The sequence below is a fragment of the Heterodontus francisci genome, chromosome 4 (genome assembly GCF_036365525.1).
Source record: "Heterodontus francisci isolate sHetFra1 chromosome 4, sHetFra1.hap1, whole genome shotgun sequence".
NCBI lineage: Eukaryota > Metazoa > Chordata > Chondrichthyes > Heterodontiformes > Heterodontidae > Heterodontus > Heterodontus francisci.
This window is the reverse complement of record NC_090374.1, coordinates 182,934,249-182,961,196: the sequence shown is the minus strand read 5'-3', so window position 1 is coordinate 182,961,196 and position 26,948 is coordinate 182,934,249. Positions and strand designations below refer to the sequence as shown.

The 26,948-nt window shown below is 44.7% G+C and overlaps 1 protein-coding gene across 1 annotated transcript in view; it reads right to left on the bottom strand.

Moving 5' to 3' along the window:
- LOC137369453 (choline transporter-like protein 1) overlaps window positions 1–19,671 on the bottom strand; it is a 99,974-nt gene extending 80,303 nt beyond the window's left edge. Inside the window, exon 1 of the mRNA XM_068030686.1 lies at window positions 19,472–19,671. Coding sequence (XP_067886787.1) covers window positions 19,472–19,495 — 24 coding nt within the window. The 5' untranslated portion in view covers window positions 19,496–19,671. The remainder of the gene's footprint in view (window positions 1–19,471) is intronic.
- Window positions 19,672–26,948: the final 7,277 nt, after the last annotated feature.

The following is a 26,948-nucleotide window of genomic DNA, read 5'->3' as shown; positions in this document are numbered from 1 at the left end:
CAGACAGGGTAAGGACCAACATTCTCTAATTTATTTGGGAGTGCGAGGATGATTTATGAAAGTACGCGGCCCCTTAATTTTTTTTTGCGTGGCCACATATGCATGGTAACTTAAAGGGGTTGACTGGTGCGCGGGAACTTTCAGGTTGCTGCGCATTTGCGCAGCTTACAGGGAACATAGGGAGCAGATTTCCTTTCCCAAAACATTTATGAACCAGGTGGGTTTTTACAACAATACAGTCGTTTCAGTCACCAATACTGATACACCATTTTTATTCCAGAATTATTTAATAAATTTAAATTCCCTGCTGCCATGGTGCAATTTAAACAAATGTCAAAGCCTCCGGATTACTAGTTCAGTAACATAGCCACTATACTACTGTAGCCTGTGAGCAATGCATTGGTACCGCCTCGATAAAAAAAAGGAGCACTGTGTTTGTGCAGTTTTTGGGGACAAGTTCATGCTTGTAGTTTCATTCAGCTGAAGGCACTGACTGGAGGGTACAAAAACAAATACACATTCTTTCCTATAACACTCAGGTGACAGATTACCAAAGTGGTAGGCATTACTTTAAACAATATGCTTGCTCTACACACTAGTTAGAAAAGGTTCTGGGAAATCATGTGCAAAAAAGCGATCACAACATTATAAATAGGCGGTTCTCACAAGGTCCTACTCCATATTATGCGGCAGACCTGCATTTATATAGCCACTCGTCACATCTTGCAGAAAATGTCTCAATGTTTTGCATATAAGGAACAATTCTGTGATCTGGCATTACAAGGTGGGGTGAGCACTTGCATATCCACAGTCTGTTATTTCCTGTTCATTAATTCCGGATTTCCTGTCATGCTCTCTCAGCAAGCCTCAATTCCTGTAAAACTCCAGATTACAAAGTTATCTAAAAGGATCAGATCAATCTAAATCTAGGGGTCATAAATATAAGAATGCCACTAATAAATCAATTAAGTTCAGGAGAAACTTCTTTACCCAGAGAGAATGTGAAACTCTCTACCACACGGAGTAGTCGAGGTAAATAGCACAGATGCATTTAAGGGGAAGCATGATAAGTACATGAGGGAGAAAGGAAGAGAAGGTTTTGCTGATAGTGAGAGATAAAGTCAGGTGGGAGGAGGCTGCTTTGGAGCAAAAATGACCTGTTTCGGCCCTGTAAATTCGACGTAATCCCTATAAACCAATTACTTTCAAATGTAGTGACTTAAAAGCAGCAGCTGCTATGCACACAGCAAGACCTCACAAATTGCAGTAAAATGAAGTTAGAATATCTCCAGGTCACCCAGAGTACAAATATTTTTAACTGTATACAAGATTCTCCAAAGAATTAGAATGTAATAAAATGGATTTAAGGCTTTCAGCTCCAGGTATATTTGGTAACTGAACACTGAGCGTAACTTCTATCGCATAATCAGGGCGGCGCAGTGGTTAGCACCGCAGCCTCACAGCTCCAGGGACCTGGGTTCGATTCTGGGTACTGCCTGTGCAGAGTTTGCAACTTCTCCCTGCGACTGCGTGGGTTTTCGCCGGGTGCTCCGGTTTCCTCCCACAGCCAAAGACTTGCAGGTGATGGGTAAATTGGCCATTGTAAGTTGCCCCTAGTGTGGGTAGGTGGTAGGGGATATGGGATTACTGTAGGGTAATATAAATGGGTGGTTGTTGGTCGGCACAGACTCGGTGGGCCCAAGGGCCTGTTTCAGTGCTGTATCGCTAAATGAAAAAAAAAATGAACAGTTAATCTCTTTTTGGTGCTATTGGTTAAGGAACAAATGTTGACCAAAACACAAGAACTCTCTGCTCTTCAGATTGTACCATGGAATCTTCAACCTCCTCCTGAACCACTGAAAACTTCATCCCTGACAAAGTAGCTGTCAGTACTGTATAGGAGTGTCAACCTAGATGATCTGAAGCGGAACTTGAACACACACTCCTCACACAAAGAGGAGGGTGCTACATCCTGAGCCTTGTTGAAATAAACTCTAAGACGTTGTTACGACCCGGTGAGAAAGGGGTCTGGGGCTCCCTCTCAGCCTTCACCTGGTCTTAGTATAACAGGGTTTTATGTTAAACACACCATTTTTTTTTCTATCTCCCCCTTAGTAAATCGTTGTTCACTAACTTCCAATTTTAATGCAAAGAAACTAGCCAAACAGGTCTCCTTAGGTTTAAAGGAGAAAGGCCGAACTTTATTAAACTTAAACTCTAATTCAATTAACGCCTATGGATACCCGACAAGTCCACGCCAGCATGCATATGCAATACACACATACAGATACAGACAGAAAGGAGAAGAAATAAAGGGAAAAGTTTGAGACAGTATCTGAAGATGGTTTTAGTTACTATTTTTCGAGCTCGCTGTTAAGTCCTTGATTGTAGGTAAGTCTTGCTTTTCGTTGGGACCCAGAATTCTTCTTAAACCTTGTTCGATGTAGAAGATTTTTCACTCTTGAAGTTCATGTGTCCTCACTGGGTCCAGAGGCTTGTGAGAAAGAGATGGGAGCAGACAGGAGAGGTCTTCTCACTCCAGCAGCAAACAGTCTTCGAGTTCAAAAACTCTGGCTAATTCAAAAAAACCTGGACCAGCCAGTTAGTTATGTGACCAGCTGGTTTAACCAGTTTGTGGATTGCATCACCTTAGCAGTCTCTGGAATGCTCCTCTTACACACAACAGCTGGTGATCAAAGTCCATTTTAGGATAAATGGATAAGGGAAGTATTCATTTGAAAATGGGAGGCACAGTGGCGCAGTGGTTAGCACCACAGCCTCGCAGCTCCAGGGACCTGGGTTCAATTCTGGGTACTGCCAGTGCGGAGTTTGCAAGTTCTCCGTGACCGCGTGGGTTTTCGCCGGGGACTCCGGTTTCCTCCCACAGCCAAAGACTTGCAGGTGATAGGTAAATTGGCCATTGTAAATTGCCCCTAGTGTAGGTAGGTGGTAGGGAATATGGGATTACTGTAGGGTTAGTATTAATGGGTTGGTGTTGGTCGGTACAGACTCGGAGGGCCGAAAGGGCCTGTTTCAGTGCTATATCTCTAAATAAATAAATAAACAAACAAACCTCTCTTGTCCCTATTGGTATGCAAATATCTTCCATCCAAGTCTGGCAGCCCATGCAACAGGCCTTTTCTTCCAGCAATTGTTTGAAATTTAACGTCCATATGACAAAATTAATATGCCTCATTCTTGGCAGGTGGGGGCCCAGCATGACATCTCCACACCCAGCAGAATAAAATGTGATTTGTAAAAAAGCACATTTCATTAAAAAGGGTCGAGTGAGAAAAATATAAGATACTGTCTCAGTCATTCACATTCATTCATAAATCCTAAGACTTATTACAGCCTGTCTTTTCTTGGTAGCAGTGTTGCTTTAAACTGCCCTTTTTTTGGCATCCCAGTAAACATGTGGTTCTTCGGGGAGATTTTTCTTCAGTTTGCTCATTTCCATGACTGCCGAGGATGTCTTTTGGTTGCTTAGGTTTAATTAAGCCCGGAGTTGGAATTTTTTTTTCCAGGTGAGTCAGTAGTGAGTGGGTCTATCCTGAACTCTCTTTCAGTGCTTTGCTGAGTCACACAAGGCTTCTGAATTCAGGGGATGGGTGTGGTTCCTTTTTTTCAGTCTGTGGGGGAGGATTCTTTGCTAATCTCCCCTTTGTTCTCTGGGACACTCCTGCCTGCAGGTATTTGTGCAGAGTCTACTGCACTCCCCTGTGACATTTTGACTACGTAAGGCATCACCCTCATGGTTTCTCTGCCCCCGAAAGATCTTTCTTAGCATTTACAGGAACCTGCAGAGCCAGTCAGCAACTCTAGTGGGCTGCTTCTAGTGTCTGCATTCACATAGGAGGATGTGGGGTCTAGCTTTTCACATTTTTCAAAGTTGGCTGACCGGACAGCGGGGGTTTTCATCTGGGATTCCTCCCCGACTTCCTTTAACCTGCCCTCTTGGTCACTTTTTCCCCTTCTAAACTTTTGCCAGCCTTGTGCCCACCTGTTCCCTTTTGTTCTCAGCAGGGGTCCCTTACAGTTCAACAGCCCTCTGCTGGAGGGTCCTCCTAACATCGGTACAGGACTTAGGGGTGCAGGTTTCACTGTAGGTTGGGGTTTTCCCTCAACCTGGCACATGTGACAACTCCTGAAGTACTCCAACACATCCTTGTGGAGTTTTGGTCAGTCAAACCACTGTCTCACTGTTTCGTATACCGGCATGTACAGCCACTGCAATCTCATGGGCCGTTCTTACTATTTCTCTCCGGTACCTCTGCGCCACCACTAACTGTCCACACCTTGTTCTCAAGTCTGTGAGGAGAACTTCATTTCCTCAACAGTACCTCACTCTTTAAATAGTAGCAATCAGGGACTCCCTCTGCTTCACTTTCAGATTGGGCAGCCTGTGCTAACTCTCAATACTGGGTCAGCTCGCTGAGCCTCAGCCAGGGAAGATTTATTTAACTCATTTCCTGGGTCTTCTAACGTTTCAAAGAAAGTCTCGAACAGACAGACCTCATGGTCATTTGCCTGCAGTGCCAATGCAGTCTCCTCTCAGGGAGCTGGTTTCATCATGCCTTTGATTCATTGCACATTCAGGGAAACTGCAGGGGTCCGTCTCCTGCCACTGCCCTATCTCTCTGAACTCCTGCAGTCTTCCTTTCACTACTGGGGGGGCTACCACCTTCACTCCACCAGATCATTACCTAGGAGCAGGTCAACCCCATCCACAGGCAAACTAGGGACAATCCCTACGGTCACCAGTCCTGGAACTAGTGGTCGCACTCCAACTGCACCCAGTGTACAGGTACAGGCATACACTCCCCTCCAATATCACTCACCACCATTCTGATGTTCACTGCACTCTTTGTGAAAAAGGTCAGGCCTTTTCCCAGTAAAGGAGATCTAGTGGCCCATGTCCCTGAGAATTACTATGGGCTTGCTTGCCCCACTCGAGGGGTATGGGGTTACTTTCCCTTCAGACACAAAACCCTGACAACCTTCAGGAATCCTATTGCATTTTCCTGCACTTGAAGCAGTAAGCTTCCTGGGTCTCACTCTTATTGCAGTTAAAGCCACAACTTGTTCCGCTGTGCTTTCCATCAGGGTCCCTTCTTCACTGAGCAGTTGTGCTCTGATCAACCCTACAGGTTTCCCCTTTAGTTTCCAGCAGCCAGTTTTTAGATGACCTGCCTTATTACAATGGAAGCACACAGGTCTCCAGGTCTCACTCCTGCTCACAGCACCTTCCTTTTTGGCTATAGGAGGGCCCACTGTGTCTCCTGCTTTTCCTTCTCTCCCAGGACTGCTTGGGCTCCTATCACCTTCCCACCCTTTGTCCTTTTCGGATTTGTGGGGGTGACTAGGAAAGGTTTTCTCCTGGGAAACCGACATAAATTAAAGCAAACTCATCAGCCAGAATGGCCGCTTGCCAGGCTCTCTGAACTTGCTGCTCCTCTACATGGGTCTTTATGGAGAGTGGGAGAGAGTGTTTAAATTCCTCTAACAGAATTACATCTCTGAGATTCTCATAGCTGAGCTGTACTTTGAGAGCCCTCAGCCACTGGTCAAAAGCCAGCTGCTTACTTCTTTCAAACTCCAGATAAGTTTGATTAGCTTGCTTCCGAAGGGTTCTAAACTTTTGGCGATAGGCTTCCGGTACTAATTCATATGCCCCAATGATAGCAGTTTTTGTTAGTTCATAATCTGATGAACTCACGTCTGGCGACAGGGAATAAACCTCATGGGCTTTTCTGGTTAGCATGCTTTGTACTAAAAAAAAGAGGCCAGGATTCAGCTGGCCATTTTAGCTGCCTTGCCAGTTTCTTAAAAGACACAAAAACCACTTCCACATGTTCTTCATTGAATTTTGGGATTAGTTGAGCTAGTTTTAACAATTCTATACCCAGCCCCGAATTACGCTCATTCACATTGGCCATGCTTTCACTGGGGTTGCTCTGTCGCCCCCCTCTAGTTAACTTAAGCTGCTTCAGCTCTCTTCACATTCTTTCTGAAAGGTTCTCGCTCTCTCCTGCCTCTGTCTTCACGTCCCTTCTGGAAGGCTCTTTCTTTCCCTCTCACTTGTCTCTCTGTTTCTCTTTTCCTGTCTTCTAATTCAAGGTTCCTCTGTTCCAATTGTATCTTTGCAAGCAATACCCTGTCAGAGCCTACTTCTCACCCTGTTCCTGCTTCTTCAGATTCAAAGGAAAAAATGGCTGGCCACTAGCCTTAGGAGTTCAGACTTCCGAGTCTTGCCATGTACAGTGATCCCACACCACTCAGCCATTCTCCTCAACTCCTCCATAGACAGTGTTTTTAACTTATCCCAAGTTACTTCACCCTGTCTTGGGGAGCTACTCGCTTCAGGTGCAGCCATGCTCGTATTCAATCACATACAACCACAAGAAAACCTGTATTGGAATCGTGCTCTTTTTTGATTGGAAACAATTTGGCTTCCCACTTCCAATTTCTCTCATTTGTGGATAAAATCCAAGACGGTAGCCCCCAAATTTCTGTTGCAACCCAGTGAGAAAGGGGTCTACGGTTCCCTCTCGGCCTTCACCTGGTCTTACTGTAACAGGGTTTTATTCTAAACACTGTTTTTTCTTTTAGCTTTTAGTGGAAAAGTTTGAGGCAATATCTGAAGATGGCTTTAGTTACTGTTCTTCGAGCTCGCGGTCAAGTCCTTGATTGTAGGTAGGTCTTGCTTTTCGTTGGGGCCCAGTATTCTTCTTAAACCTTATTCAATGTAGGAGACTTTTCTCTCTTGAAGTTCATGTGGCCTCAGTGGGTCCAGAGGCTTGTGAGAAAGAGATGGGAGCAGACAGGAGAGTCTTCTCACTCCAGGAGCCAACAGTCTTTGAGTTCACAAACCCTGTGGCTAGTTTAAAAAAACCTGGACCAGCCAGTTAGGCATGTGACCAGCTGGTTTAACCAGTTTGTGGACTGTATCACCTTAGCAGTCTCTGGAATGCTCCTCTTACACACAATACCTGGTGCTCAAAGTCCATTTTAGAATAAGTGGATAAGGGAGGTAACCTCTCTTGACCCTATTGGTATGCAAATGTCCTCCATCCAAGTCTGGCTACCCATGTAACAGGCCTTTTCTTCCCAGCAACAATTTGAAATTTAATGTCCATATAGCGAAATTAATATGCCTCATTCTTGTCGGTGGGGGCCCAGCATCGCAATGTGCACTATGGCACCAGTTGACACTGGGCCAAAACATTAATTGCCTCCCTCCCCCACCACTTCAAAGCCTACGCCTTTGTTGAACCAGTGGGAATGAATTGATAAGATTCTGGTGGGTGGAGGATGAAAACCTTTTGAACGTTGCAGTTCAAACTTGCGTTTTAGTAAATACATGGGCTTTTCCTTGAAGAATCTCGATTCTTGGTTTATTCTTGTGTTAAATGCTGATAATTAGCATATTCCGTCCACATCCATGTGAATGCAGCCATGCAGAATCTGCTAAGGTGGAGCACATTTGAATAAAGAGACCTGAAGAGATCAAGATGAAATGAATGGTTGGAGGCAAGGGGGGGGGGGGGGGGGGGGCGGGGGAAGAGAGAGAAAAAGGGCGTAGAACCTAGAAAACTATTGGCAATTTGGGCAACAAGTATTATCCTTGCTGCAGCCCCCAAAGGTTATCAATGAATTTAAGGGATTATCGGAAGTAATGGAGCGATATAATACTTCTACCATATTCCCCCCTCCCCACTCTTTGAAACTCCACTCAGGTCACTGAAGGCCCAAAGCTTCAGTTATCATTTTGAATCAAACCAATAGATGACAACAAATTGAAGCTTCTGTAGGCACGCCACTTTGAGTACTAACTACAATAATGATTTTTCAAGGAAGAAAAGTACTCATTAACTAGGGGAGGAAATAAAGTAATTAACTACAGATGTTATTAATGCCTATTAAGATTATACGGTGGTCATGTTACTCAGCACATTGCCAGGTTTTTAAACATCTCTACATAAGGATTTCTTCTACTGTGGATGTGTTTGAAATTTTTATTTTTTAAATTGCCTGAGCAAAATATTTTAAAATCACAATAGATTTGAAGTACTTGCAGATCAGTGAATGTAATGTAAATACAGGAATACTGAATTTCAAATAATCATGCACATAGCAGCAACTGAGGTGTCTATTGCCAGAAATAGTTTCAACATTCAGCTTGCAACAACTAAACGATCGGTGTGTCTCTTCTCGTTATTTAATGGCGCTTAAAGCACGTTGACACAGGTTTCTCATCAACAGTTCTCTCCACTGAGCAAGATTCCTCTGGTGCGATTAAATGCATTGGGTTATGTGTGGAAGGGAGCTCAGCTTAGTTTCAACAGCAGAATTACTGCAGCCCAGATGATCGGAATTACGAGCAGCCAGTCAGCTCAAATGGGAGGTTACTCATTTGCATAATCATTGCGCAGACGTCCACGGTCAATTAATACCCCAAATCCTGAAGTACAATCCTGCATAACCAGCAGTCAGTATCTTGACACTGACTTTGACTATGAAAGCCCAGTGCTGAAATACATTTAAGGTTTTAAAATCTTGCTGGCCTACTCTGAAAGCCATATCAAAACCTCCAGTGGTGTTCCAAATTTTTACAATCTAACTATTCCAACTGCAAGAAAATATTGGCTGTGTAATGTATTTAACAAATCCACAGGGGTTGGGTTAAGCAGCTTGCCCAATGGACCTCACTTCAACAAATAAGCACTAGCTTTATCCCTGGCATCAGTGAACCACTTATGCCACCTCTCTGTGGCACTGAAATCCTTCCTCGAGTAAAGCCATACAAACATTCTAGCTGCAGCCAAACCAATGATTTGCATAGCTTTAGCATTTTTTACTACTCTCTCCCCCGATTAATGAAACACTGGAGTGATCCACATTCATAAATGAAGACTCAAAACGCAGAAATCAGTTTAATTCAAGTGATAATCTATCCACTTACCCTGCAGAAGACTTATTGAATGCTAGTTCACATCCAGATACTTCCTAATACGGAGTTCAGCGACAAAGCACTTCATTACATATGTACACCTTTCTTAAAACACAACTACTCCCACAGTTTCTTTGTCTGATCTGTCACTCATCCTGATTCAGCAGATGTCACATTATTAGTTTCGACACAAATCCAAGGTCCCAGTTCATACCTACATTGCTCAATGTTGCTTAATCCTGCATTTCTCAGTGTAGGAGTTCATCTCTTTTCCTCAGTACTTTGCATTTCCCTAAAATATGTTTATTACACATATGCTTTGTTAGCTTAATTAGATCTTTTCAATATTTGCTGGCAGTCCATTTTAGGTGGTGTTCAATCATGGAACTTCCTGCTTCCCACCTTCTCACACTAACTTTATCTTTCACATTCCCACACACTAACTCACAGGAAGAGTCAAGTTCGATGTTTCTCTATCTGCAATAAAAGCAAAATACTGCAGATGCTAGAAATCTGAAATAAAAACATAGTGCTGGAAATACTCAGCAGTTCTGGCAGCATCTATGGCGTTCTGATGAAAGGTCACAGACCTGAAATGTTAACTCTGCTTCTTCCTCCACAGATGCTGCCAGACCAGCTGAGTATTTCCAATACTTTGTGTTTTTATTTCTCTACCCGCAGTCTGACACTTCAGGCTTTGTCCCAATACTTTACTGTCCAGTCCGTACTTTTATAGTGGAGCAGTCTTCTGTCCTTGGGAACCCAAGCAGCTCCAAAATGTCTTTTTTAATTATCACTTTTGGCACCAGTGCATCTGTTCCTAGCTCTCTTGTAACACTGTTCTTTTGTTGTAACATACCGCACAATGGTTTAGATTTTTACATTGTCATGTTAGCAGACAAGAGCAGAGAATTACCATTACTACACTATTGTCGCTCATTGCTACTGAGCTCCTGTACCCTGGCCCCCCAGTGTGGAAGGGGGAAAAGTTGGAGGACCTGCTCCTGGCCAAGGGCCATTTACAGGTTCAGGTCGCATGCAGTCAGTGGGAGTTGTCGCTCTAGCTGCTTGCCTCTCTTCCGCAGCCTTACCTGCATCCAGGTGGCCCTGGAGAAGGAGCAAACTGTGTCCGCCAGCACACCTGAGGGCTTCTGCAACCGTGTGCACCGCAGGGACTTGAGTGTATACTGGATATTAGGATTATGTAATTTCAGCAACTTCCTTTGTTTTATGGTTTTGTTCCTTTTTAGTGGTACCCCTCTGAAAAGGACCCACTTTGGTTTGATGACACCACAGGGCAACCCAGGGTCTCATTAGTTTAATTTTGAAAACAATACTGACCTTTTCCAGACTGACAAAATCTTCGCTACTGTTTCCATGGTGAATCCTCCTCTGTCACATTTATCTTGCCAACACACACTTCTTGTTTTTACAACTTTAGTAACTTGACCTCCCACTTTTAAAGCTGGCTACATCTGAACTCCAAATCTCACTGCTTTTAAACGTTTTACTATATGGTGTATATATAATTGAAGGAAAATACAAAACAGAAATGGGCTGTTTGGTCCAACCAACTTGATGATGAGTATCCTACATGAAAAGTAATCCAAATCCCATGTGCCCACACTATTCTCATAGCCCCTAATTCCTCTTTCTAATCTATTACTTAATGATTTATGATCTCTGCTTCAATCACTAACACCAGGAGCACATTCCACAGCCTCACAACTGTATAAAAGGCTTCTTCTGTTCTCTAACCCAAACTTTAACAGTTGCTCTTAAATATCTTAAATCCTTTGTTCTAGACCCCTCAAAGATTGGAAACAGCCTGCTTCTATCAAATCTGCCCCACCCTTCATATTTTTTGGCAAATCAAATCTTCTGTTATGAAAACAGCACCAGTATTTTTCCAAGTCTATCTTTGTATTACCACATACCAGGTTGCATCCTAGTGAATCTGTGCTCCAACCTCTCTAATGCCTCAATGTCCTTTCTGCAGAGCAGAGCACAAAACTACAAACAGCATTGTAACAGTGATCTTACGAAGGTTTTAGATTCACTATTACATCTCGACTTCTGCATTCTATTCCAGAAAACCCAATATCCCATTACCTTTTACAATGGTCTTATCTATTAGAGATGCTGCTTTTAATGTCTTGTGAACCTAAGTCCCAAATCCCTCTGCTCTCCTACATCATTGAGATTTCCCCAAATTATAATGGAAAGAACTTGCATTTATAATTACTTGATTTAAAAAACAGTATGTACCACCTCATGTTACTGACACTGAATTCCATCTGCCACTTTTTGCCCATTCTATCATCTTATAATTTTCCCCTTGCAATTAACCTTTGATCATTAGAATTACTTCTTATGTCTATTTTAGTATTGTCATGCTAGGCCTCCACCTGCCAAGAATGAGGCACATAAATTTTGTCATGAACATTGATTTTAAACTGTTACTGCAGTGAAGAAAGGACTTGTTAAACAGATCAGCCATGGCTGGAATGACATTTGCATATTAACAGACAGTGTTTGGAAAGACAAAGCAGCCATTCCCTGACACATTCAACCAACAATGGACTTTTGATCACCAGACATTGAAAATAGGGGAGCTTGCATTCCAGGTTGACTGCCAGGATGGCCCAATACACAAACGGACATGGTCAAACCAGCTAGTCACATGACTAACCTGATGGGCAACCTGAGTTTTTTGAATTTGTGTACACAGTTTGGGCGGAAAGCCTGTTTGCTCCTGGACTGAGAAGATCTCTCTCCTGTCTGTTTGCTCCCATCTCTTTCTCACAAGCCTCTGAATCCACTGAAGACACATGAAGCCCAAGAGAGAAAAGTCTCCTACAGTGAACAAGGTTTAACAATACTGGGCCCCAACGAAAAGCAAGATCTACCTACAATCAAGGACTCTACGGGGAGCTCAAAGAACCCTAACAAAAACTCTTCAGATATTGCCTCAAACTTTTCCACTTCATTTTTATTCTGCTCTTTTCTGTCTCTATTTGCATGTATGCATTATGTATGCATGCTAGCGTAGGGGTGTGTCGTGTATCTGTAGGCGTTAACCGAATTAGAGTTTAAATTTAATAAACTTCAACTTTTCTTCATTAAACCTTGAGAAAGCCTGTTTATGCTGGTTTCTTTGCCTTATAATCGGAAAGCGGTAAACAAGGATTCACCAAGACAGAGCTAAAAACACAGTTTAAAATTAAACCCTGTTACATTAAGACCAAGTGAAGGCTGAAAGGGAACCCTAGACCTCTTTCTCACCTGATCGGAACAGTATCATCTGAAAACCATGCCCACAACCCTCTAATAAAAATCATTGACATACAGTGAACAGAAGCAATACCAGAACAGAACCCAATGGGGGCACCGTGATCCACTTCTGTCCACTTTGAAACTACCTATAACTCTTACTTTCTTTCCCTCATGCTAACCACCTTTTAACCCAAATGTATCACCCTCCCCTATTTCCATACTCTTGGGTGATACTTTATTAACGGCTTTCTAAAAGTTCATATACAACTCACCCACTGCCCAACTCATTTCCCCCACTCACCATAACTGTCACCTCCTCAAAAGGAGTCAGTTACTTCTTATTTCTCCTCTATCTCAATATTTAGCAATGTCATGGCTAATTAAAGATACCCAAATCTTCCCGACTGTAGATGTTAAGCTACCTGACCTTACTTATGTTAACTCTGAAAACAAGTACTATCTTGGTCACACTCCAGTGCTGCAACGCACATCCACTCTCCGTAGAACCCTGAAATATAATTCCTAGTGCCTATGACTACTCCTTCCCAATTTCCTTCTGGATCCTCAGCTGTACCTCATCTGGTCCCAGCACCTCAATTTCCTTCAGCTTAAACTAGCTTCACTACCTTTTTTTTTGCTTTTAATCCATTGTAATTTAAGTAACATTGTCAGGACTAAATTTGCAAATTTCTCGAAAATACGCACTAGAGATTAATCAGCACTGTGATGAAGCTATGCTCTTAAAGCATAAACTAACTCTGCTATGTTAAGCAAGAGAATACACATCTTGAAATTTCTTTTTTACATATTGAATCAAGCAGGACTACAGCTCTGCGGTCCAACGGTAAACTAAAAGCAAAAGACTTAGAAAATTTTAATACTGAAACTAAAAATCATTTGTTACGCAAGCTGCCAAAACATCTATAATTCAGTGCATGAGCTGAAACAAACAGGCCATAAAATCCATTATCATACTGCTTCTAAATACTGACAGGAATTTGAAGCCACTTTTATATAAACTAACGCCACTGAGCTCCCGAGTGTGGACTCCGTGAAATAAGGACAAGATGTACAAGACAAAGGATACAATTTATACATTAGTGGAAAGACACGATAACTCATTGTGCTAACAATGTCCCAGACACTGCCATCACCATCCCCGGGTATGTCCTGTCCCACCAGAGGTGGCGGGACAGTGGTATACAGTAGGGAGGGAGTTGCCCTAGGAGTCCTCAACATCGACTCCGGACCCCATGAGGTCTCATGGCATGTCAAACATGGGCAAGGTAACCTCCTACTAATTACCACCTACCGCCCTCCCTCAGAGCTGATGACTCAGCACTCCACCATGTTGAACACCACTTGGAGGAAGCACTGAGGGTGGCAAGGGCACAAAATGTACTCTGGGTGGGGGACTTCAATGTCCATCACCAAGAGTGGCTCGGTAGCACCACTGCTGGCCGAGTCTGAAAGGACATAGCTGCTAGACTGGGTCTGCGGCAGGTGGTGGCGGAACCAACACGAGGGAAAAGCATACTCGACTTCGTCCTCACCAATCTGCCTGCTGCAGATACTTCTCTCCATAACTGTATTTGTAGGAGTGACCACCGCACAGTCCTTGTGGAAACGAAGTCCCGCCTTCACATTGAGGATACCATCCATCGTGTTGTGTGGCACTATCACCGTGCTAAATGGGATAGATTTCGAAAAGATCTAACAATGCAAAACTGGGCAACCATGAGGCGCTGTGGGCCATCAGCAGCAGCAGAATTGTACTCAACCACAATCTGTAACCTCATGGCCCGGCATATCCCCCACTCTACCATTACCATCAAGCCAGGAGACCAACCCTGGTTCAATGAAGAGTGCAGGAGGGCATGCCAGGAGCAGCACCAGGCATACCTCAAAATGAGGTGTCAACCTGGTGAAGCTACAACACAGGACGATCTGCGGGCCATAATGTGTAAGCAGCATGCCATAAACAGAGCTAAGCGTTCCCATAACCAATGGATCAGATCGAAGCTCTGCAGTCCTGCCACATCCAGCTGTGAATGGTGGACAATTCAACAACTAACTGGAGGAAGTGGCTCCACAAATATCCCCATCCTCAATGATGGGGGAGCCCAGCACATCAGTGCGAAAGACAAGGCTGAAGCATTTGCAACAATCTTCAGCCAGAAGTGCCGAGTTGATAATCCATCTCGGCCTCCTCCTGCAGTCCCCAACTTCACAGATGCCAGACCTCAGCCAATTCGATTCACTCCGCGTGATATAAAGAAACAACTGAAGGCACTGGATACTGCAAAAGCTATGGGCCCTGACAATATTCCGGCAATAATACTGAAGACCTGTGCTCCAGAACTTGCCGCGGCCCTAGCCAAGCTGTTCCAGTACAGCTACAACACTGGCATCTACCCTGCAATATGGAAAATTGCCCAGATATGTCCTGTACACAAAAAGCAGAACAAGTCCAACCTGGCCAATTACCGCCCCATCAGCCTACTCTCAATCACCAGTAAAGTGAGAGAAGGTGTCATCAACAGTGCCATCAAGCGGCACTTGCTTAGCAATAACCTGCTCAATGACGCTCAGTTTGGGTTCCGCCAGGGCCACTCAGCTCCTGACCTCATTACAGCCTTGCTTCAAACATGGACAAAAGAGCTGAACTCACGAGGTGAGGTGAGAGTGACTGCCCTTGACATCAAGGCAGCATTTGACAGAGTATGGCATCAAGAAACCCTAGCAAAACTGAGGTCAATGGGAATCAGAGGAAAACCCTCCACTGGCTGGAGTCATAATGAGCGCAAAGGAAGGTGGTTGTTGTTGTTGCAGGTCAATCATCTGAGTTCCAGGACATCACTGCAGGAGTTCCTCAGGGTAGGGTCCTGGGCCCAACCATCTTCAGCTGCTTTATCAATGACCTTCCTTCAAATCATAAGGTCAGACGTGGGGATGTTCGCTGATGATTGCACAATGTTCCGCACCATTCGTGACTCCTCAGATACTGAAGCAGTCCGTGTAGAAATGCAGCAAGACCTGGACAATATCCAGGCTTGAGCTGATAAGTGGCAATTAACATTCGCGCCACACAAGTGCCGGGCAATGACCATCTCCAACAAGAGAGAATCTCACCATCTCCCCTGGACATTCAACAGCATTACCATCGCTGAATCCCCCACTGTCAACATCCTGGGGGCTACCATTGACCAGAACCTGAACTGGAGTAGTCATATAAATACCGTGGCTACAAGAGCAGGTCAGAGGCTAGGAATCCTGAGTCTCACCTCCTGACTCCCCAAAGCCTGCCCACCATCTACAAGGCACAAGTCAGGAGTGTGATGGAATACTCTCCACTTGCCTGGATGGGTGCAGCTCCAACAACATTCAAGAAGCTCGACACCATCCAGGATAAAGCAGCCCGCTTGATTGGCACCCCATCTACAAACATTCACTCCCTCCACCACCGACACACAGTGGCAGCAGTGTGTACCATCTACAAGATGCACTGCAGCAATGCACCAAGGCTCCTCAGACAGCACCTTCCAAACCCGCGACCGCTACTAACTAGAAGGACAAGGGCAGCAAATACATGGGAACACCACCACCTGCAAGTTCCCCTCCAAGTCACATACCATCCTGACTTGGAACTATATTGCCGTTCCTTCACTGTCGCTGGGTCAAAATCCTGGAACTCCCTTCCTAACAGCACTGTGGGTGTACCTACCCCAAATGGACTGCAGCGGTTCAAGAAGGCAGCTCACCACCACCTGCTCAAGGGCAATTAGGGATGGGCAATAAATGTTGGCCTGGCCAGCGTCGCCCATATCCCATGAATGAATAAAAAAAAACTACGGCTCATATGTTATCTCAGTTCAGGCTACATTTCACTGAAAAATAATTAGAATTACGGGTAGAATTGAAATTCAACTCTTATTGCTGTGTGGAATAAGTTACCACAGCAAATCTTTTCAATTATATCTGCAATGAATGGGTGTGGTCCACAAGGCGATAAAGGCTGTATGCAGCATATCACCAGACATAACACTGGCAACCTCAAAACACAGCAATGAAACATTTAAATAAAGTTATACATTTTAAAGCATCAGAACCCTTCAACAACTTGCACTTCTATCATGTGTATTGCAATCAGCTCCACTCAAATTTGACATCCTTTAGATGTCATGAAAATTAAATGACATATGGTATTTCCTACATTACAACAGTGACTACATTTTGATTATACTCCTGGGAAGTGCCTTGGGACATCTTACTCTTGTTCAAGGCGCTATATAAATACAAACTGTTGTGGCTGTTGAATATATTGGGTGCATGACATTCTAGGATTTTAAACTGGTGTTTCAGGGATCGAATTACGCAACTCCATCCACTTTTTCTGTGAAAACTAAGTCAGTTGTCTTGATTAGTATGCAGCACAACGAATCCATGCGTGCCATTGTTCCTGCAGAAAAAGAAACACCTCCTCGTGCAAATGTCTCTCACACTTTCTTCCACTCTCTTTCTGTTGTTGATAGTTTTCTCATTGTGTTGTTTTGGAATATTGTTCTCGCTGTGTATTTCACTGTGCAAGTCTCCCCATCAATAATTCCTCCCTGTTCTATCTCAATCAACCTTTATGACTCTCATTTATGTTCCTTTAAATGAGTTGTATTCAATGTGTACTCTTTTAAAGAAGCACACTATGATTGTGGAATATATATAAAGTTGTAGACAGACACTACAGACACGAAAGGGCGCCCAGGAAATGACAAACAAGGGAAAGAGAGTGGAGCAGACATGCTGGAGACGCAAATCGGAGAGGGCAAAATGGAAGAAACCAGCAGGCAACAAAGGATAGTGAATCTACAGCAACCTGCAACAGGCATAAAGGAGGACTTGGGGAGAAAGGGAAGGGTTTGCAGTCTTGGAACTTCTCGGGATACCGGTTCCGAGAGCATTCGGTGGGAGCTGAGCCTAGGGCACATAGGGAAGGAGCAGGTAGCATTCTGGGCCCACTTGACAGGTAGGGGGCAGGAGACTCGATATGTGGAGTCTGGGTGAACTCGGAAATACAGAGATTTGAGGCACTCAGGCATGGTCTGGGAACATTTGGTGGACACACAGTCTACAGCTCAGGAACAGGCTTTTCTGCCAACTGGTCAATGTCGCCATACTCAAACCTCATCCAACCCTCTTCCATTTAGCCCCATCAGCCTATCATTGTGATTCAGCAGATACTGGGAGCGTTTGTCGAGGGCAGGCCTCAACAGTAAAACTGGTGGGAGTTGGTCAAGTCCTATAGTTCGTAGCACTGATGTGGCAAGTTCTGTCAGCACTTGGGGGGAGAAGGGGCAAGTCACCAGGATGGAGAAAGAGGCTGCAGTATCAAAAAGGAGAAAACAAATGGAAGCCAATTTGAAAGGGGCACAGGAACGCAGTCATTAGGGAGAAAATATAGCAAAGCTAGCACGTTAGTTCATGTAACTCGCAAGTATTTTACTGTCAATCATTAGGAAAGGAGTAATTTCCTGGACTAGTTTCAATCGCCTGGGAGAACAGAGGAATTTCCTATATCTTTTTCCCCCAAATTGACCCGAGTTTTTAATCGATGGGTTTTCTCTCCTCCGCCAGTTCACATGGTTTCGGATGGGTTGCAGAGTGTATATATTGTGATATACAAGGTATCTCAACTTTTGGGACAGGCCCAGAGGGTCTTTTCCTGTTTACCACTGCTTGTCTGTATCTTAAGAACACAATATTGCTACTCCCAGGACAAACAGTTCAAATAATGGCATCGTGGTTATGTTGCTGGACTAGTAACCTCGAGACTTGGGCTAATGATCTCAAGAAACAAGCTCAAATCCCCCATGGCAGCTGGGGAATTTAAATTCAGCTAATTAAATCAATCAGGAATAAAAAGCTATGAAACTGCCAGATTGTCATAAAAAGCCATGGTGCACTAACATCCTTTAGGGAAGGAAATCTGCCATCTTTACCTGGGCTGGCCTATATGTAACTCCAGACCCACAGCAATCTGGCTGCCTCTTAACCAACCTAAGTCACACAGTTGCATTCATAAAGGCAGCTTAACACCACCTTTTCTAAGGCAATTAGGGATGGACAAAAATGCCAATGAAGCCCACATCCAGTGAATGAATAAAAAAAAGTTACATTGGTAAATGGCAAACCTTACTTGAACAATTACTGTTTAAGAGGGCACTATCTTCATTAAAAAAGTAACCTTTTACCTGCACATCAAAACTCCAAAAGATTCTGCAAGGTGTGTCAAAACTCACCACAGGGTGATGAAAATACAACTGCAACAGAATAAATCAGTGTGCCATTCCAGCTTTTGCACTATCCTCCTTCAAATACGAGAGTTGCACTTTAAAAATCAGTCTGAAATAAAGGGAAACCGAAAGTACTAATACTGGTGCTGTTTCATATCAATGAACGCTGTTGTCTCACTCCTCTGGGTCAATAATTACTGGTTTTGCAGAACCATTGACTGCAATCGTAAATATTAGTGCTGCTAAGTTTCTTCAAACACAAAACTCAAGTGTAGACACATGCTTTACATAAATTAACCTTGCTCTCTTGTTCTTTCCAATAGCTCCTCTCCAATACAATGGACCTCATTCACCCATAGCTCACAAAAACACAATGAATTACTCCTTTGTTTCAACGAAACACGCTTCTAATCAAATCATTCCCTCACTTGCGATGAGCAAATATTTTTGTTGTGATGTTTTTCATTTCTGAAGGGCTAAAACAATTATTTGGCCAAATCAGAAAACATGGAGGGGATTATTATAACCTCTGCCTAAAAGATAATTGATGGATTTTCCCTCCAGTTTGCACAAGTTACAATTTTGCTGGATTTAATCACTGCATACCAGCCACCCACAAATGAAATAATCAACAAACTGCCAGTGAAGGGATCAGACCGCTTTGGATAATTATAGTTAAAGTGAGATCATTTATCTCCCCCGTAATTAAAAATGCCGCAAATTTTTAAATAAAACAATCCTCAATGGACGCAGACGGCTGACAAGTGCAAAATAAACATTGAGAGATTTTCTTGAGTACATTATGATTTCGAAAGAGATGACTGCAGATCATTGCACTGAGGAATTTGGAATCAAAAGATTTCAGCGAGGTTAGAAAAAGGAGAATCAGACAGGAAAAAAAAACAAAGTTATTGAACCACTGAGACACAGACAGAGTGGGGTTTCTATCACTCACCTCATCGCCGCCACAGCAACCCATCTCCGACAACCATGAGCACAAAGCCCGCAACTCCCAAATACAGTCAAAGAACTGCTGCCAAAATATTGTTCAAGAATATAAATGCCGAAAGAAGCCACACCCAACACAGACTGAGTCACCCTCTAACCGCCACTGACTGCCCCCCCCTGGTGTCACCCTCTAACCGCCACTGACTGCCCCCCCTGGTGTCACCCTCTAACCGCCACTGACTGCCCCCCCTGGTGTCACCCTCTAACCGCCACTGACTGCCCCCCCTGGTGTCACCCTCTAACCGCCACTGACTGCCGGGAGTGTTGTTTCCCCGGTGGATGTTTTTTTTACTGCAGCTGTTTCCAGACGGAAGGCTGAGGATACTGTGGCTGTTGAGATCGGGCCTTAGGGGTCAGGCAGTCTCTGCTGGAGGGAGCAGGCGGCTCGGGAGGTTTTTGCTGCAGATGTGAGCAGACTGACAGTGAGGAAATTCAGCGTGCAGGCACGCCAAACCCATCATAAATCGTTACTGCATTTGTTGACAACGCTATCGGTAGGTGGCGCTGTTTTGGCACATGCGCAAATACAGCATTTGCCACTAAAACGTCACAGCTTGCGATTGCAGCAGCTGCCAGGACTAAAGATGGCGCTGGTCAAAGAATCACACAGAGGCAACCTAACAAGCACGTGGCAGCATACAATGGCCCGAGTGAGAGAGCAGCGCCGGGGGCGGAGAGAGAGAGGGCGGCGGTGGGGGGGTGCAGGAGGAGTGCCTTTTTCTGTGCATGTGCCGTAAACACAACAGCAGCCTCACAGCTCCAGCGACCCGGGTTCAATTCTGGGTACTGCCTGTGTGGAGTTTGCAAGTTCTCCCTGTGTCTGCGTGGGTTTTCTCCGGGTGCTCCGGTTTCCTCCCACACGCCAAAAGACTTGCAGGTTGATAGGTAAATTGGCCATTAGAAATTGCCCCTAGTATAGGTAGGGAAATATAGGGACAGGTGGGGATGTGGTAGGAATATGGGATTAGTGTAAATGGGTGGTTGATGGTCGGCACAGACTCGGTGGGCCGAAGGGCCTGTTTCAGTGCTGTATCTCTAAACAAAAGACTTACCGGCCAGTCCCTGCACCCAGCGACACCAAGGTCTTCGGCCGATCGCACCCCGCGGCTCTCTACGGCCTCTCGCTTCCGGCCCTCTCCATTCAGCCATTCCCTCCAGCTGCGGATGCCCAATCCAGTTGTTTTCTCCCCTACTTCTCAACAGTACTTCAGGCATTGCAACTGTCTGGTCCCTGCCTTTTGCATGCTCCCTCTCCCCACCCCTCCTCCCTCTTCACCCCTCTCCCTCTTCACCCACCCCTCTATCCCCCTCTTCACCCACCCCTCCCACTACCCCCCCTACCTCCACCCCTCCACCACAGTTGAATATCTGAAGTGCAGTTGCAAAGTCGGGGAAATAGCATCCAAAACAAAACCTCAACAATTCTGGATTTAATTATTGAGAAGTTTTATTAAGTTCATTAAGCATCCGAGGAACTGCTGTGCATGGATACATGAATGTTGTATCCAGTATTCCCGTGAGACAGACAGGCCGAGTCTCTGCTATGCACAGCTAAAGAGATTGTTCCTGGAGAGCCTTGTGGTGAATGAACGCTTGGCTCTCTATTCCACTACTGTATTGTCCATGTGAAGAAGGCAAAGTCACAAGAGTCTGAGCTCAGTCTATTCTTGGTGAATGTTCCCCAAGCGCATCCCAATGTGCACTCCCAATTTATCCATAAATGCAATGTTCCTTTCCACATCGTGATGAGCTCCGCAGCATGATCCAGTTGCCTTCGTTGCTTGAATGCTGACCTTAAGTCTCAAGGATTGTTTTCTCGACGGCATGTTTTACATGAAAAGAAATAAAGCAAATCAGAGTCAGAGCTTGCCTTCCTCCATCCACTGAAATTACTGTTGTGCACACCTATTTAAGTTCTGCAGTGAAGGCACCAATTGATAACGTCGCCAATGAAGCACTTATTACCCACCTCAGATGCAGGAATCAGCACATCCTTGCGTCCTCTCCTGCACTGCCTCCTTTGCTTGAATGCCGTCCTTAAGTCTCAAGGATTGTTTTCTCAAGGGCACGTTTTACATGAAAAGAAATAAGGAAAGAACATCAGTGTCAGAGCTTCCCTCCCTCCAATGAAATTACTGTTGCGCATGCTTTATGCTCTGCAGGATAGGCATGTACTGATAACACCGCCAATGAATCACTTAATACCCACCTCAGCTGTAGGAGTCAGGATGATGTAACTGCCCCTATCTCGCGATGGTTCAATGCTGCTCTCAGGGAAAACATGAATGATGTGAGGGTGCTGGAAAAAGAAGCACATTTCTTTTGGACTATGAACATAAAGCAGGCCATTTAGCCCAGCTGTTCAATGCTAGTGGTTATGCTACTCCTGCGCCTTCCCATCCATTCCCATTTAATCCTGCCTACTACTATCAGCATCACCTTCCATTTCTTTCACTCTTACCCACCTTTGCCTTAAAGCAACACTGAAGATGGAGAACGGTGTGGCTGCACTCCCACCTCACCAGTTGTGTACGCAGCAAGAACATTCACATTTGTGCTACCACTGGACACGGAATGAGGTGGCTGTGTGTCCATGTGCACTGCTCTGATGGGTGCAGGAACAGATGGCTGTGTGTCCATGTGCACTGCTTGGATGGATGCAGGAACAGGTGGCTGTGTGTCCATATGCACTGCTCGGATGGGTGCAGGAACAGGTGGCTGTGTAACTGAACAGCAAGGAGAGGGTACCGCAGGTGGGGGAAGTGGAGCTTTGAACAGGCAGGCATATGTTTAGGAAATTCAGGAAGGCTATTAAGGGACCACATGGGATACATGAGATGAGATAAGAAATACAGAATGCACTCCATTGAAACGTTACAAAAACGAAAGTGACTGTTTTGATGGAAGGTTGTTCGCTGGACTGCAGCATATGTATTGCCTGCACACAGCAACTTACAACAGGGACTGGAGCACATGCAGTGCCCCAGACAATGGAAATGTTTTCAGAGCAATTTACAACAGGGACTGGAGCACATGCAGTGCCCCAGACAATGGAAATGTTTTCAGAGCAACTTACCTTGGAACAATCTCCTCTGTCTAATAAAAATGAAGCAAATCTCCAAAACGACTAAATAATTGAGATAAAATGCAAGAAAATGCCCGACGAAACCTCTCCTCCTTCCACTTTCAAAAACTTGCGCCGAAGCTTTGACGCATGCGTGAATATCCGGTGGCGTTGCATGAAGCGCATGCGCAGAGGCCAACCTGGCGCGTTGCCCGAGGAAGACGACGTAACGCAATGAGTTCACCAGCGCATGCGCAAACTGGTCCTGGCAAGCAGGAACGCAGCGCATGCGCAGAGATCAGGAGACCGTCTGCGCATGTGCGCACCGCGGCGCATCCTGATGACGTTGGCGCTGGCCAGCGTTGTCAGGAATCACTTTGATAAATCATAGGACGGTTACAGCACAGAACGAGGCCCTTCAGCCCATTGTGGCTCTGCCAGCTCTCTGCAAAAGCAACTCAACTAGTCCCACTCTCCCGTCTTTTCCCCATTGTGCTGCAATTTTTTTTCTCTTCAGGTAATTATCCAATAGTCTTTTGAAAGCCTCGATTGAATCTGCTTCTACCACACTCCCAGGCAGTGCATTCCAGATCCTAACCACTTGCTGTGTGAAAAAGTTTTTCATCTTGCTGTCACTTCTTTTGCCAATTACCTTAAATTGATGCCTGCTGGGTTTTCAATCCTTCCACCAATGGGAGCAGCTTCTCTCCACTCTGTCCAGACCCCTCATGATTTTGAACACCTCTATCAAATCTCTTCTCAACCTTCTCTAGGGCCAACAGCCCTAGCTTCTCCAATTTATCCACGTAACTGAAGTTCGTCATGCCTAGAACCATTCTCGTGAATCTTTTCTACACCCTCTCTAAAGCTATAGAGTCATGTATGGCACAGAAGGAGGCAATTTGGCCCATCGAGTCCATGACAGCTCTCCAGTCAGTCCCACTCCCCGGCTCGATTCCTGTAGACCCGCAAGTTCTATTTCTCTCTCAGGTGGCCATCCAACTTCTTCTTGAAATCATTGATCATCTTCGCTTCCACCACCCTTGTGGGCAGCGGGTTCCTAAATTGTGGTGCTCAGAACTGAACATGATACTGGAGTTGAGACCGAACCAGCATTTGATAAAGGTTCATGATAACATCCTTCTTTTTGTACTCTATGCCCCTATTTATAAAGCCCAGGATCCTGTATGCTTTATTAACTGCTTTCTCAATCTGCCCTGTCACCTCCTCAAAAAGAGTCGGTTACTTCTTATTTCTCCTCTATCTTAATATTTAGTGATGTCATGGCTAATTAAAGATTCCCGAATCTTCCCAACTGCAGATGTTAAGCTAACTGACATTACTCAGGTTAACTCTGAAGATGAGTACTACTTTGGTCACGCTTCAGTCCTCCAGCGCACATCCACTGTCAGTAGAACCTCGAAATATAATTGCTCATGCCTATGGCTACTCCTTCCCAATTTCCTTCTGGATCCTTGGCTGTACTCTATCTGGTCCCAGTACCTCAATTTCCTTCAGCTTAAGCTAGCTTCTCTACCTTTTTTTGCTTTTAACCCATTGTAATTTAAGTAACATTCTGTCAGGACTAAATTCTCAAATTTCTCTAAACTATGCACTGGAGATGATTTATGTACATATACTCCCAAGTCCCTCTGCTCCTGCACCCCCTTTAGAATTGTACCCTTTATTATATATTGCCTTTCCTCGTTCTTCCGAGTAAAATGAATTACTTCACACTTCTCTACATTAAATTTATCTGCCACTTCTCCGCCCAATCCATCAGCCTGTCTATGCCCTCTGGAAGTTTATCGCTATCTTCACAGTTCACAAAACTTTCAGGTTTTGTGTCATTTGCAAATTTTGAAATTGTGCCCTGTAGACCCAAGTCTAATATCATTATTAATATCTAGGTCATTATATCAGGAAAAGCTGGGGTCCTAACATCGATACCAGAAGAACCCCACCTTCCTCCTGAAAAACAACCTTTCATAACTACTCTCTGTTTCCTGTCACTCAGCCAATTTCATATCCATGCTGCTACTGTCCCTTTTATTCCACGGGCTCTAACTTTGCTGACAAGCCTGTTATGTGGCACCTCATTAAATGTCTTTTGGAAGTCCATGTACACAATATCAGCCGCATTACCCTCATCAACCCTCTCTGTTACCTCATCAAACAGCTCAAGCAAGTTAGTGAAGCATGATTTGCCCTTACAAATCCAAGCTAGCCGATCCTTAATTAATTCACATTTGTCCAAGTGACTGTTAATTTTGTCCCGAATTATCATTCCTAAAAGTTTTCCCACCACTCTGCTTAAACTTGACTGGCCTGTAGTTGCTGGGTTTATCCTAACACCCTTTCGAGAACAAGGGTGTAGCATTTGCAATTCTCCAGTCCTCTGGCACTACACCTGTATCTAAGGAGGATTGGAAGCTTATGCCCAGTGTCTCCACATTTTCCACTTATTTCCCCCAGTATCCTCAGATGCATTTGATCTGGCCCTGGTGCCTTATCAACTTTAAGTACAGCCATCCTATCTAATACCTCCTTTTTGTTTGTCAATTTTTAGCCCATCCAGTGTCTCAACTACCTCCTCTTTCACTATGACTTGTGCAGCATCTTCTTCCTTTTTAAAGATAGATGCAAAGTACTCATTCAGTACCTCAGCCAATCCCCCGGCCACCATGACTAAGTCTCGTTTTAGGTCTCTAATTGGCCCCACTCCTCCTTTTAATACTTTTTTTTACTATTTATATGCTTTTGGAAGATTTTTGGATTCCATTTTATGTTACTGCCAGTCTCTTCTCATACTCTGCTTCCCTTATTTGTTTTTTCACTTCTCTGAACCTTCAATATTCAGCCTGGTTTTCAATTGTATTATCCACCTCTCTTTCGTCATCCAGGGTGATCTGGATTTGTTTGCCCTGCCTTTCCCCTCATGATAACATACCTTGACTGTACCCAAACCATCTGCTCTTTAAAGGCAGCCCATTGCTCCATTACAGTTTTGCCTGCAGACCTTTGATTGCAATTTACTGGGGCCAGATCCGTTCTCACCCGATTGAAGTTAGCCTTCCCTCAATTAATTAGTTTTACTCTTGATTGGTCCTTGTCTTTTTCTATAGCTAACCTAAACATTATGATACTGTGATCACTGTCCCCTAAATATTCCCCTACTGACACTTGATCCATCTCATTCCCTAGAGGCAATGCCTCCTTTCTCAGTGGACTGGAAACATACTGATGTAGAATATTCTCTTGAACACACTCTGAAAACTCTTGTCCCCCTCTGCCCTTTACACTGTTACTATCCCAGTTATAGTAGGATGATTAAAGTTCCCCCATTATAACTACACTATAATTCTTGCACCTCTCTGTAACTTCCTTGCAAATTTGTTCCTCTATATCTGCTGCTTTCACATGCGTTCAAGTCCTCTGAAGAAGGAATTTTCCTCCACACAAGATCAGGGGGCAGGTTGTTCAACCTTGCCCGTCTAAGAGCGAAGTCCAAAGTATGGAAAGTCCTCATCAGGGAACTCCTCTTTGCTGACGATGCTGCTTTAACATCTCACACTGAAGAGTGCCTGCAGAGTCTCATCGACAGGTTTGCGGCTGCCTGCAATGAATTTGGCCTAACCATCAGCCTCAAGAAAACGAACATCATGGGGCAGGACGTCATAAATGCTCCATCCATCAATATTGGCGATCACGCTCTGGAAGTGGTTCAAGAGTTCACCTACCTAGGCTCAACTATCACCAGTAACCTGTCTCTAGATGCAGAAAACAACAAGCGCATTGGAAAGGCTTCCACTGCTATGTCCAGACTTGCCAAGAGAGTGTGGGAAAATGGCGCACTGACACGGAACACAAAAGTCCGAGTGTATCAGGCCTGTGTCCTCAGTACCTTGCTCTATGGCAGCGAGGCCTGGACAACGTATGTCAGCCAAGAGCGACGTCTCAATTCATTCCATCTTTGCTGCCTCCGGAAAATACTTGGCATCAGGTGGCAGGACCGTATCTCCAACACAGAAGTCCTCGAGGCGGCCAACATCCCCAGCTTATACACACTACTGAGTCAGCGGCGCTTGAGATGGCTTGGCCATGTGAGCCGCATGGAGGATGGCAGGATCCCCAAAGACACATTGTACAGCGAGCTCGCCACTGGTATCAGACCCATCGGCCGTCCTTGTCTCCGCTTTAAAGACGTCTGCAAACGTGACATGAAATCCTGTGACACTGATCACAAGTCGTGGGAGTCAGTTGCCAGCGTTCGCCAGAGCTGGCAGGCAGCCATAAAGACGGGGCTAAAGTGTGGCGAGTCGAAGAGACTTAGTAGTTGGCAGGAAAAAAGACAGAGGCG